This window comes from Trachurus trachurus, assembly GCF_905171665.1.
Source record: "Trachurus trachurus genome assembly, chromosome: 8".
NCBI classification, from domain to species: domain Eukaryota; kingdom Metazoa; phylum Chordata; class Actinopteri; order Carangiformes; family Carangidae; genus Trachurus; species Trachurus trachurus.
In genome coordinates, this window is record NC_139905.1 from 24,077,858 (window position 1) to 24,091,400 (window position 13,543).

General features: G+C 41.0%; 1 protein-coding gene across 1 annotated transcript; it reads left to right on the forward strand.

Moving 5' to 3' along the window:
- Positions 1-9,463: 9,463 nt before the first annotated feature.
- mgp (matrix Gla protein) lies at positions 9,464-12,495 on the forward strand. The gene is made up of 5 exons (XM_083977214.1): positions 9,464-9,521; positions 11,027-11,115; positions 11,238-11,267; positions 11,499-11,610; positions 11,900-12,495. The coding sequence occupies exons 2-5, from the start codon at positions 11,055-11,057 to the stop codon at positions 12,063-12,065; spliced, it is 369 nt and encodes a 122-aa protein (XP_083833340.1). The 5' UTR covers positions 9,464-9,521; positions 11,027-11,054; the 3' UTR covers positions 12,066-12,495.
- The last annotated feature ends 1,048 nt before the right edge of the window (positions 12,496-13,543 follow it).

Here is a 13,543-nt window from a genome sequence, read left to right on the forward strand (position 1 = left end):
ACAACTTAACAATTGAGGCGTGGTCATGATCTTTACGTATCATTAATTATAATCGATTTGTTTGGGACTCGAAACAAAAATCTTAGGACTTGGTTGGGACTTGAAAAAAAATCTTAGGACTTGGTTGGGACTTGAAAAAAAATCTTAGGACTTGGTTGGGACTTGAAAAAAAATCTTAGGACTTGGTTGGGACTCGAAACAAAAATCTTAGGACTTGGACTTGACTTGGGACTTGAGAGCAAAGACTTGAGACTCTACTCGAGACTTGAGAGCAAAGACTTGAGACTCTACTTGGACTTGCAACATAGGGACTTTCTCCCACCTCTGGTAAGTGGTTTTGTGGGTGGCACTCTCATTGTGCAGACATCCAGTCCTCCTGCACACTATTATCTCTGCTTTTATATGCAGTGCGGAGAGACTGAGTTTATGCAGTGGTTATACCATACATTACATATAGAGATTACATACTCCATTACATCCCACTGTGCAAACCTCTAATCGACTGGGTTTACGACTTTCTGTATCCTGTGCTCTGTTGTTTATGTTTTCATATCTGGCCACCACTAATACCTGGATCCTATCTTTGAGATCCACTGAGTACATTCTGACCACAAGGGGGCAGGCAGCATCATGGGCCTCTCACTACTAGTGTTTCTTTGTAAGTCTCAGATTTAATAACTTGTTCACTTTTGTATTCTCACATGTTGCATTAGACAAGGACAAGGAATGGCTATCTATGTAAAGACTGTGTGAAGTCAACGTTTATCTATGTTCAATTATTAGAAGAAACCCCACACAGAAAAGTAATATCTAACATGTTGTATTTCTAGAACAATGTTACCACATATATTACCTATAATGGGATATGTATATATTTTTAATGATCTTTATGATGAATTTTAGATCATGTTGTAACCATATAAGATTATTTATTTTGAACATACACATTTACTAAAACTAGTTCTCCATTCTAACTGTTCCAATTTCTAATAGGTTTTATAATAGGTTTACTAGGACATCATTTGTACCTATTATTCTTTCATTTTGTTTTCATTGTAGATGACATTTCTTTATTTTAAATGAAGAGGTTAATACACTGTTGCCCATAAAGTTGGAATAATTTTGTTTTCAGATATTCCTCTTTTTATTCCTATTATAAAGGTTGATTGTGGTTTAACTTCTAAAGTAATATGTTTGGAAGAGATTGATCAATAAAGTTTTGAGAAGATACACTTTATCTATCAAGAATAGATCACATTGCAGTCATTTCATGAGAAGAGGCAAAAAAAAAGTATTCCAACTTTATAGGAGACATTTTTATTAAGTTATTCTTTAATTTTATTCATTCATAAATTTGAAGAGTAAAAGGTGGCTTTCAGCACATTTCTAATAGAGAGTATCAATTTTGCATCCCAGACTGCCTGCAGAAGGTTGCATGCATGTCTGCACAGTGTTATATTTTCAGTGTTGGTGTGGTGTGTGGTGAGGTGGTGGGGCCAAATGTGGTATCTTTTCATGGAGCCCATGATCCCAGGAGGTGACCCAGCCAGGAACTCTAACACATTGGCTGGACAATGTTTGCTCTTTTTATACTTGTCTCTTTCCATGTGTGTGATCTTCATTTAACTCCCTTATCTCTAAGGGATGAATTACCCAGTCCTCACGATTACAGAGAGGGAGCTCTGTCGTTACATGTCCCGCCCTGGTCATTCGGGGATACAGACCTCCTGACGAGCTTGTACCTTTTTGCTCGGAGAGTTTGCGACCCTAAAATAAAATGACAGCCGAGAGCATGTGAGTCTGAAAGAAGCTGAAGGGGTTGTCGGGTGCAACTGTCGGGCCCCGTGGCTCCCCGTCACTCTGCACCACCGGCCTGCCTGCGTGTCACCAGTCTGCTACAGACGATGTGTTGGTTCACTGCTTGGCTTGTTGTGTTTGTGGCCGCATACATGTGATTATACTGACCACTTTTGACAACCGCAAAAGGGAGGGAGAGAAGATAGAGAGTGGAGTGACACTAGAGAAGACAGATAAAGAGAAGGCAACGGAGATGAGCTGGGGTGGAAGCTGTTGTCACATCAATGAACTGAGTAAGAGGAGTGTGAAGATGTGGTGAGAAATAACGAAGGTTTAGGAGGAATACTTAATAAACAGGCCCATGTGGATGATGAGCTGAAATTTGAGAAGCAAAGGAGAAACAGATCAAACAGCAAACACTCAAACAGTGATGATGAGACAGAAAAAAACAGAACTATAAATGGTTTTGGACAAAGTGGGGCTGAAAATAGAGTAAAACTAGCTGTTCTTTCACACGGAAAGTGGTGAGAGTGAAAAAATTGCTTTGGCTGGCTCTTAAAGGAGGCTGTTAAAGATCCTGGCTGCTCTGACATCAACGAAACAGACAGATACCAAGTTTGTTCAGTCTGCTGTTTACCTTACTTTAGTGTTAGCATCAGTCCATGTATTGTCTCTTATATGAGCCCTTGTAACTTGTACAAGGAGGAGGAAACAGGCCACTGCAATTCAGTATCTCCTTCATTGGACTTGGGAACAAAAGCGAAAACAACACGGTCGTGTTCTCCACATCGAAGCACTGCGTTCTCATTGGTTGCTGCTGAACCGAGTCACAGCTCATTGTCATAAGGATGTCTGAATCTCTATTTTTCTGATGCTCAAGATGTTTTTCCAACAGGCATACCACAGTTTACCATCAGAAAACAGGCTCATAAAGAAAATGAAGGACACACGACGTTCACATTCTTGTTGCTTTTGGTCGTTCATGCCATTTATCTCTAAGACATATTTGTACCATGAGATCCTGTCACAATAGGTTGTGTGTAAATGATAGTGACAGTCTCCTCCATGCTGCTCTCCATTCACTCATCATGGGTCAGCATTGTGGAGACATTTTGGTTTTGGTTAAAGCCATAAATCTGTGAGTTAAAGTTCATCCTCGTTGAGGTCAACACAGAGAATCTATGTAGATTTACTGCACTTGTCAATGAATCCACTAATCGAGGCTCTTCCAGGAATTAACTGAATTCACCACTAAATTTTGCAGTTTTAAATGTTGACTCTGACTAAAACTAAGATCCCCACAACTGAAGCCATATACATACATATCTGTAGAGTGTAAAGCCAAACATACACATTTATGTAAGCTGCCTGGTTGTCCACAGTCAACTTGAGTCAAGCTGTAAAGTTTAAGTTTAGAATACCAAAAAGAGCTGATGTATCGTCCAAGTCTTTGGATAATTGGCAGGAACACATGGCCAAGAGGAAAAGATGCAGAACAACAGAGGAGAATGGCACAGTCTTGTTTTTTTTTTGTTTTTTTTAAACTGGAAGGATGAGAGATGGAGGGATAGAGAAAGAGAGATGATGGGAAAATAGAATGGGAGACTGAAATCACAGGGAGATAATGAGAAAGGTGAGGGGAAAACAGACAGGAAGAAGAAAGGAGGGAAGGTGCACCGCTGATTTTTTATTTATAGATGAGATGCAGAATGTTGCAGTTTCTGTGTTTGTGGTCATGCATAACAATCACCGCTGGGATCTCGGTTGTGGAAATTCACCCACAAGCAGACACCGCAGGGTAAAGCTTGTTCATCCCTTTCTTTCATTTTATTGCACTCACTGGCCTTTCAGAAACGTGTCGCTGCCTGTTATCACTTGTTTGTGTTGTCTGCTGGCGAACGCTATCTGATGCAGTGCATTTAATAGCATAAACGTGTGTGTGTGTGTGTGTGTTTGTGAGGTGTGTGTGTGTGTGAGATTCCTGACAGGGGTAGGTGGGCGATGGTCGCATGCCCTGCAAGTCAGTTTGTTGGAGTTGGCACGTCAGAAAAGCAGTGGGGCACCAAAGTAAACAGCACATAAAAGGAAAATGTTGGACAGTGCTCTTGTGAGAAGCAGAAACAGATTATATTGCAGCAGAGGAATCACACACACATACACAAACTCTCCTGAATTAACCCCAATCATTAACACACTCAAGACATACTCAAATAATTTAGTCTGTGTTAAAAATTTAACAGCTCACATGCCAAAGCTAAGCCAAGCACTTCCTTCCTCACATTCGTGCCAAACCCCGAGCAGCGCAGGATCATATTGAGGCTTTCAGACAGATGCTAAATAAAACAATTAAAAAAAACACACACCACAGACATTACAGAGACACACAACGAGAGAACTATGCAAGTTTATTTGTGTGTTTTGTGTGTGGGCTGCAGATGAACACACAGCAGTGTTGAGAAACCACTAGCTCAAGATTAAAACCCCAAATTATGCAAGGCTCAACCTGACGCTGTGCTCTCATATTTAGACAAACTATTACCTAATTTGAATTATATGTACTTATGTGATCTCTATGTAATAACAGGTTAGCCTGCAGGAGTGAGGGATTATAGTAGATGGAGGGAAAGAAGTGAGACACGAGGCGTGTTCTTCGACAGCATTCAGCCAGATGTCTCTGTCTCTCTCATCCCCACCGCCCGTCAGCTTTACAGCCTCTCTGTGAGCACGAGGTGTTAGAGAGGGATTTCTCTTGGATGGAGAGTTGCGAGACGACGATATGAGTGATGAGAGTTTATAAATAGTTGTGTTTCTGAACTCCACCACTAAAAGCTGATTCAACCAGGGGATTTACTGATCCAAATTTCTAACAGCAGAGATTATATAACTTAGTACTCTATCCCTAATGTTCCTTATTTAGTATAGTGGGGTTAAGATGAGGGTAAAGCCAACAGTTAGTTAGCTTTGCCTGGGTCTATCCACATGAGACAACATCTGCCCATCAGCGCCAGTCTACCCACTCAATAGAAAGGCAGTGGGAAGCTGTATAACCCACATAAAACAGCATATTCCACATTTAAGGTTTTGTGAAAAGGAAAAAAAAAGATAAGACAAGATAAAAACAGATTTTTAAAATGTTTTTGATTTAAATTGTGAGCTTTAGTCACTGGTTCCCTTTTGTGCTCCAAGTGCCAACGGTTGATGAAGCCTCTTGGATGAGAGGTGAAACGTCTTCCTAGACAAATAACCAAGTCCAGTTGCTTTCAATTTAAAATTCCTTTGAGATATATCAGGGAAGCTGTTTGGCCCAACTTCCTCAATTCACAATAAACTAAGCTAAGGAACTGCATAATATTATTGGCCGGGTAGTTTAGTGTAGTTTCTTGCATACATTTCTTTTGTTAGCTTGTTTTCCTACATTGTTTTGGGAAATTGTCTCTTCCTCAGTATAACTTTCATACAGTCCCTAACTGGCTGCTGCGGTCCAGCCTTATATTGCCATCCACACATGAGGGTGGTATCAAACTTGTCATCTAACTTTTGGTAATAAAGTGAAATTAATATATTTCCTCACATATCAAATTATTCCTTTGGACCTGTGTAGCTTTTCATAACATTTTAACTCACCACCGTCCAGTCCTGTAATTCAGAGTTCAGGAGGTCAGTTTGAACTGAACAAGTAGACTCATTTATTTCTAAACCTTTTCCACTGATGTTATATTTTTCTTAACTGGTGTTTTGGGTTTCCTCCCTCCCTCCCACTAGGCTGCTATATTATGTCAGTAACATTTGGTAAATGTTTCATGAATCACTGTCTTGTATATTGCTAAGTAGCTGCAGCACAAAGTGTTTGGTAGTTATGGAGGGTGGAGAGGTGAGGTCAGGACTGATAGGCCTGTGCTATATGATCCATGTCCACCACACACATACAGTACCTGCACTGTCTGTGTTCCCTGGATTTTGTTAAGGTGTTGGTGCTTGTTAGAGAAGCCAGGCACTAATGAACTGACAGAAAAATTTCTCTGCTGCTTTTTATTTCAATTGACTTTGATGAAAGGAAGATAAATTATTATGTGTATGAAATCCCACAGATTTAGATTTCAGCAACAATTACATAAAAGAGTTGAAGATCCAGATCCAGAGTATTGCAGTATACTAATAGCCTAGTACATGCAGTTTTGTTGACATTCATATGGCAAAATTCACAGCCGCAGGGCACAGAACCATCAGAGGCTCAAAGAGGGGAGGGGGGAACAGTCCTGAGTAATGTCTGTCCTTCATCCAGTCTGGCCGGATCCCCCTCCATCCCACGGACTGTCAGAGCCAAGGAATGAGTTTACATCGCATGCTGTTTTCACCGACTCTATCTGAGTCACTTACTCCTTAATGTGTCTACTATTCTCAAATAGAATTTAAAAGTGAATCACAGCAGCGAGCATTAAAAAAAACAAGCCATAAAAAGAGCAGGAAAAATATCTGGGTTTTGATGAGTGAGGGCCAAACTTTTTTTAGGAGTTGTTGTTGGATGAGTGTTTGTCTGTGTGCACGGAGCCACAGAGCAGCCCGCGGTACACCTGCTCACCCGCTGAGGGCAACACAAGCCTGTTCAAACAGGTTGGAATACGTGTTTTTGTAGACATGATTGGGATAGTTTACACATCTGTGGTCAAGCCCTCATTATGAAATCCATGCTCGTTCCTTTCCTTTTTTCTTTGTTTTGTCTCTGTATTAATTCTCTTGGTTTGTCTTGCCAAATGTTCATTCTTTCCTTTCTTTCCTTCCACTCATCCAAATCCTGCACTTCTTCCACCATCATGTATCTTGCTATCACATGTTCACCCATATTCAAATCTGATTTGGTAAATTTCTCCCCTCCAAGGTGGGTCTCTTCCTCCTACCTGCTGACCTTTGTCCAATGCTCTCGCCACATTGTGCCAGATGTGCTGCACAGGTGTGCCCTGTTGGTCACAACCGTCACCCTCAGCCTTTCCGAGTGACTCCCATCCTGTTTTCCACCTCATTCTGTTTTACATTGATCGTCTATCTGTGCCTCTGGGACACTTCAGCGGTTACAGAAAAGAGAACATGATTCTGGCTCTCTGAGGTGCATTCATAACATTTCTCAAGAGCTAGATACACTTAGTTGTTGCATAACAAAGAATGGGAGGGCTGAGGCGGCGACTGGTGAGCACAGGACATAAGAGAGACTGAGAGAAAGGAAAAGTACTGAATATAGCATGGAGGTCAATGCACATGAGGAGAAGAGCAGACGTATGACTTCAGAGACGAGCAGAGAGAGTCCATGAATAAAAACTGAGAGAATAAGAACATTGGGAGGAGAAGGATAAAACACTTTTTCCATGCAATCACCCTCTCCACCTCTCTCATTCACCTCGTTTTGCCTCTCCTCCTGTCTGTCTCTTAGTTTTGGACCATAAATCTCCTTCATCAGTGTAAAAATCTTTAAAAGTCCTCTGGTTCATCTTTGCTTCCCTCTGTTGTGTTGGCATATGCCTGTGGAAATCAGACATTTGATATTCTCCAAACCGCTGCTCAGTTGCTCAGTGGAGTGAACGGCCACATCAGTCAATATGTCTGCAACCGCAGTGTCAAATACATCCAAGCCTGCAACAATATACTCTCTCTCTCTCTCTCTCTCCCTCTGAAGCCTGAACATCCTCCTCCCTCCTCTGCTATCTGTCGGCCGCGTTTATCTCCATCTTTATGTCTGTCTTAATGTTTATCTTCCTGTCTGAGTCCCAGACTGTCCTGCTATTCAGGTTTGTTTACTGTTGGCGAGGGTCTGCTCTCACACAGCCACTCACAGTGAGTGAGCCAGATGTGATATGATGTTACGTAACACTCAGAGATGCAACAGAAGGATACTGTTCGGTGGAACTACATTTACATTTATGCATGCAGACACCTGTTAGATGAAGTGCAGAATGTCCATGAGTATTTATACTTGTGAGCATTTCTATAATGATGAACTTAAAACAAAGTTATGTGTTCTCAACAAATGAATTGTTGAGAGAGAGAGAGAGTTCACTGACTTAAGCTGAATAATTGGTTTGTCCTGTGAGTTCATTCACAGTGACAAATATTAAAGTCATACAGTCATTTGCTTTGAGGAGACAGTTTTCATTTGACATATAGTGTTTTGCTGTGGTTTGTTTGTGTGTGTGAGGCCGCTCAGAGAGAGCACAGGGTCCAAGGACTGAATATAATGCTAACATTCATTCAGGAAACAACCTGGACTTATCTTAACACGTACTGCAGACAAACAGCAGCTTTCCAGCATTTATTTTTCTTTCAAAAGGGTCTCTGGAGACAGTGCATGCTGGGAAGTCTGTTAATATGCTGATCATGGTTCTTATATTATTATTCATAGCTTATTGAGAAAATAATAGTTATTACTACAACTGACACATACCATGTACAAAAAGAAGCAGGGTGAAGGAAATGTATCTTTTGAAGTCAGAAGGCTTCAAGTCAGAACAATTCATGTTTACAAGTTCTGAAATGGTCTGAGAGAGAAATTAAACATTTGAATACAAAAATATCTAAGAGTATAATTATGTGAAATTGACAAAATTACACAAAAAAATGCCATTAGTAATGAGGTGGATAGTTGGTTTTACACTGAAACACATTATTATTTAGCTCTATTTTACCAGAGCTTCCAAAAATTCCCTTTTCCTGTAAAGACATGCTCACACAATATGGTGTAGCTGTTGGGAAACATTTTAATCTTTTTTAAATGAACAGTTAATTAGAAAAATTCTCAACTATTATAACTTCCTGCATGAAGTTATTGTCATTAATCTGATTGAACAGCAAGTAGTCTCTATTCATGTGTTTGTACATTGTGCATAGGCTTTTTTTCTTTTCTTTTTTTTGTCTTACATGTCTCACACACTGTTCACAGATTTCTCTGATTTGAGAGCTCCAACCGCCGCCAGCATCACCTCCTTTCCTCTGCTCCTAAACCGGCCTGCCCTCCCTGTTTATGAACCAACCTGCCCACCACTGTTCCCATTAAATTTGCTTGCCCTCCCTGTTTATGAACCAGCCTACCCACCACTGTTCCCATTAGAAGCTGCCTGCATCAGCTCCTCTGATCACAACAGAGGAATAATAAACTTGTCTTGTAGCTACAGCTTGTAAATGCCAAATCCCATGTTAAAGTTCAGCGTTACCCAAAGCATCAATACAAGTACTGCAGTACATGTTTTTCCATTTTCTCAGAGATCTATCGCAGCCAAAAGGTAGAGTGAGTATATACTGTGGATGTTCTTTTCATATCACGCTGGCAAGCAGTAGCAAATATTATCATGTGCCTGCAAAGAGGCAGGTGAGACGTCCCAGTGGCAGCCCTCCCTCACCTTCCTCCCTGTCTCTCTGTTTACACCCGGTTTGTTTTTCTCCCCTGCTCCTCGCCTCTCCGTCACCTTCAATACTGTACTTTTCGGTGAAGGCGTGGGAGTTGAGGAGAGAGTGAGCTAATACTCACGGTCTGATTAAATGCTGGAAAAGAGGGCTGATAGAGGGAGGAGGGAGGAGAGAGGACGAGGACTAAGGGGAGGGCTGGAAGAGTCGGTGGGTTGAAAATGAAGGGGTGGGGGGAAAAGAGGTGACTATAAAAGGCTTACTGTCAGGAATTAGGGAATATTCCTCGGGAGAAAATACAGAGAGATATTTCTAAGACTCCATCACTATATTTCACGGTAAGTACATTAAGGCGTAATAAACTTCAAAGCAGTGGAAAGTAGAGATAGTTTACATCGTTTAAATGAGCCAAAGTTTTTAAAACCTGCTAACTTTTGTTTATTAGATGATGTTGATGCATGTTTCAAATGTTTTAATATAATGCTGCCATCCCCTTAGTACAGTAGGTCTTTAGTTTCTGCATACTGTCTGTGTAAAAAGTCCTTAGTATGTGGTCTTGGTTTGGCTCTGCAACATCAGCATCATGCCAGTGGGTTTTTCCAATGAGGTGGGCACTTTCTGCCTCCAGGGAGGAACGCTGTGAACCCACCAGGACCCCTACAAAGACTCATATGGGCATAAAACTCTGTAGACACTGTTGTCAGCACCTGACACACACCCAAACACACATACACAAATATATACACGTACACACACTTGTCTAGCTCTGCTTGCCAGTCTTTGGAAGTTTCTTTTTGAACTTCGGGCCCGAGGCTTGTTGTCTCGGTGCCCGCTGCGAGTCTGGGTTCGACTGAAGCCAAGATATTCCCAAGGGGCTGATGTTGAGAGTGTTCCACCATGTGTGTGTGTGTGTGTGTGTGTGTGTGTGTGAGCATGTGTGACAATGTGTGTGTTTATGTGTAATGAAAGCTTCTATTGATGGTGAGAAGGAGGTCTGTTGAAAAAGATTCCCGTCCAAATCCTACAAACAGAAGATGAGAAGATGAGGATGAAGGCTTTTCTGCACTGCAGGCATGCAAATACAGCAAGTTTGTGTGCGTGCGTGCGTGTGTGTGTGTGTGTTTGTGTGTTATACACATCTGGCCTTGCTGTTTGTACAGGTGTCGCACACCTTACCACAGGTCACTTATTCATGTGATCGAGTGCATGTGTGTACACGTGTGTATGTGTGCTGCATGTACATACTGTATACATGCTGCGACAGTGAATGTTGAGCCGTATAGAAAACCTGCATCTTCACACTTACAGTTTATCTCCCTACATGAATTTTATTTGAACTCATTGAACATCAGTTGGCAACAGGACGACTGTTCTCAGCCACAGCTGTTCTCTCATTGTTCTCTCCGACACCCTGGGGTTCCAGCTGCTGACAGCTGTTCGTGGCCCTGACCATGACTTCAGTCCAGTGCACACAAAAGACCTTTGGACACTTGTTTACGTCAGTGAAAGTTTTTAGTCTGGTCTTTTGACTGTGACTTCGGTTTGTTCAGAAACTCGGCAGCAGCCTTGAGGCACGTACAGATGTACATCTATAGGATAGTTTGTATTGGTTGTTCGTGTGGCTGCAGAAGAAAAACCACAAGTACAGACATAGAGACTTTCAGCCACATTCAGCCATCTATCCCTGCCTGTGGTTCTTTCCTGTTTACCCACACATTCGAAATCTGAGCCAAATTCCCTCTCCCCCTCGTTCCTCCTCTCTGGTTTTCTCCCTCTTTTCCTATCTGACTATTATTTTTGGTGCTGACATGACTCACTGAAACACCTTTCTCCTCTCTTCCAGTGCACAGGCAGATAAACAAGCCACAGAGATGAGGAGCCTCCTTCAGTTTCTGGCACTCTGTGCAGCAGTCTCTCTCTGCGTCTGCTATGGTACAGATCCTCCCTGACATCTTCACTTTGCCATCATTATCTATTTATAAACCTGAAATGTATCTGAATTAGACGGTGATTCATCATTTATGATTAACACTATTCCATGTTTTTTCCCGTAGACTCTCATGAAAGCACAGAATCCATTGAAGGTGATAAATATGTTGTCTCTTATCTATGCATGGGAAAACATGCATGCAGTTCTAACAAACATGACACTGCCTGCAGCCTGCTCTATATTTTAATGTATTTGATCCTTTTTTTTACCCAGCACTAATGTACCCTCATCCTTTTTTTCACCTGAACTCAGGTCAGTTGCATGATACATACGCCTGACAACATTAAAATAGAAACGTTTGTCTAGTAAAGTTTTGTGGTTGCAGATTTGTTTGTGCCTCCAAACCGTGCCAACTCGTTCATCACGCCACAGAGGGGAAACGTATACAACCCACCCAGAGGGAACGGCTTGGGCTACAACCATTACAACTTAATGAGGTAAAACATACAACCACAGACACGCTGAGCACGCAACCCTTCCTTTATGTCGCACATATAGAAAACCACATATTCACAGAGGCAAGGCAAGAAAATGTGCGCTTTTTTTTAGATCACAAAGACAAATCTTAATTAGTATATTAAATGTTTACACATGTTTGAAAGTAACATGAACACACAGGATATGGAAATGCAAAAAACCCTAAAGCCCGGGTCAGTGTCTGTTTCTGATTACCATCATCTTCTCTTCCTTCTCCTCACCATTCCTCCCTCAACCACCCTTGTCCAGGAAAATAAAGTCCCCAGCAGAGAGGCGAGCAGAGACCTGTGAGGACTACTCTCCCTGTCGCTTCTACGCCTACCGCTTCGGCTATCAGCAGGCCTTCCAGAGATACTTTGGCGCCCAGATTCCTCAGCCTCAACCCCAGAGAAGACTTGTAACTCGTCGATACTAAACCCAAATATCAGTCTGTCATTTTATCGTCACTATCAACATATGAATGCAGATTTTCACGTTCCACACTACTTCTATATGTAATTTATGTATCTGTTTTTGTGGACTGCTCTGGATGTGAAATGACAGCACCAGAAAAAAATGAAAAATCACATTTTATAAACACTGAGGTATCCAGCGGGGCTCAAATCTCTCGAGAACCCATCATTATAACCATGTAGAAATTCATGGCCCATCTCTTGTGTAATCTCAGGATAACTTTTATCCCCTATTATCACACCTTCCCAGCATTTATGAGCTTCGTGTGATACGCTTGAATTAAGTGTTTTGCTCACTATCCACTAACCGTTTCTTATCTTATCCGCCTACTTATCCAGGCCAGTGATTATTTCAATTGCTTTGGAAAAAAAATAAAATTCCCTTTATTGGGTTTTGTCCTAATCCTGTTTATGCCGTTTGTTTGCCATCGAGGCATATGAGAACATGTGCCAGTGTTTGCAATGTGTGACAAATGATGGTACTGGCTCAGTTTTTGTGTCTCCTCAAGACAAAATGAGGAATTGTAATGGTGCATTTGTTTTAGCAGTGGTGACTGAGAGAAGTGTCAGAGGTGTATAAATGAAACAAACATATTTTCAGACTTGTTCTACAGTAGGAGTTTGTGTAAAAACATAAAAGGGAAATATTTAAGATATGATATGATTCAGAGAATGGAGTTGCAGTGGACTCACTAAGTACTCTTAAGTAAAAATGCCAGTACATCAATGTAAAAATACTCTTCTGCATTTAAAATCATTTGCATCATAAGCACAGAAATATGTATTTATCATGTACCTATTAGTACATAATAAGATAGTCAAAGTAAAAATACTTGATCTGCAGTAAAAATCCTCCTGTGGCTGATTATGTCACTGTTGACAGTTATGACAGTTATTATGACTGTATTACAGATTTTATTGATGTACGGGATAGGCTTTAGTATAGTAATTGCTTTTTTACAAGTAATTTATAACTAATTTTATTGAGTGGGGCACAACTTAGGTGTCCAAAGTCCTGCTCTGTATCTGTGACATTTCTCTAATGTTTGATTAATGAAATTCTAAAGACTTATTGAAATGAATCCAATCCCCAATAAGCTTTCGATAGCTTCAATGGGAGACCTGATTCACACGAAGTACATTGTCGTGTGTGTGTGAATAAAACAATGTTGAATAATCTGCACAGTTCAGAGAAGGATACAAGGCTAAAAGGCATGAGTTTGCATGAAAAGTAAAAAGTCAGTGTAAACCAATGGTATCTCAGAGCTGGATCAGAGTGAGTGTGTTCACTGGCTTGTTGATGGGTTAAACAAGGACATGTTCTTTCATTACTGGAAGCGCACAAACACTGTTGATTTTAATATGTGTAGTCAAGATCTGGTTTCTTGTAATCTCAGGAGGAATCTGTGCAATTCTCCAGTATTCTCATCAGTATCCCCAC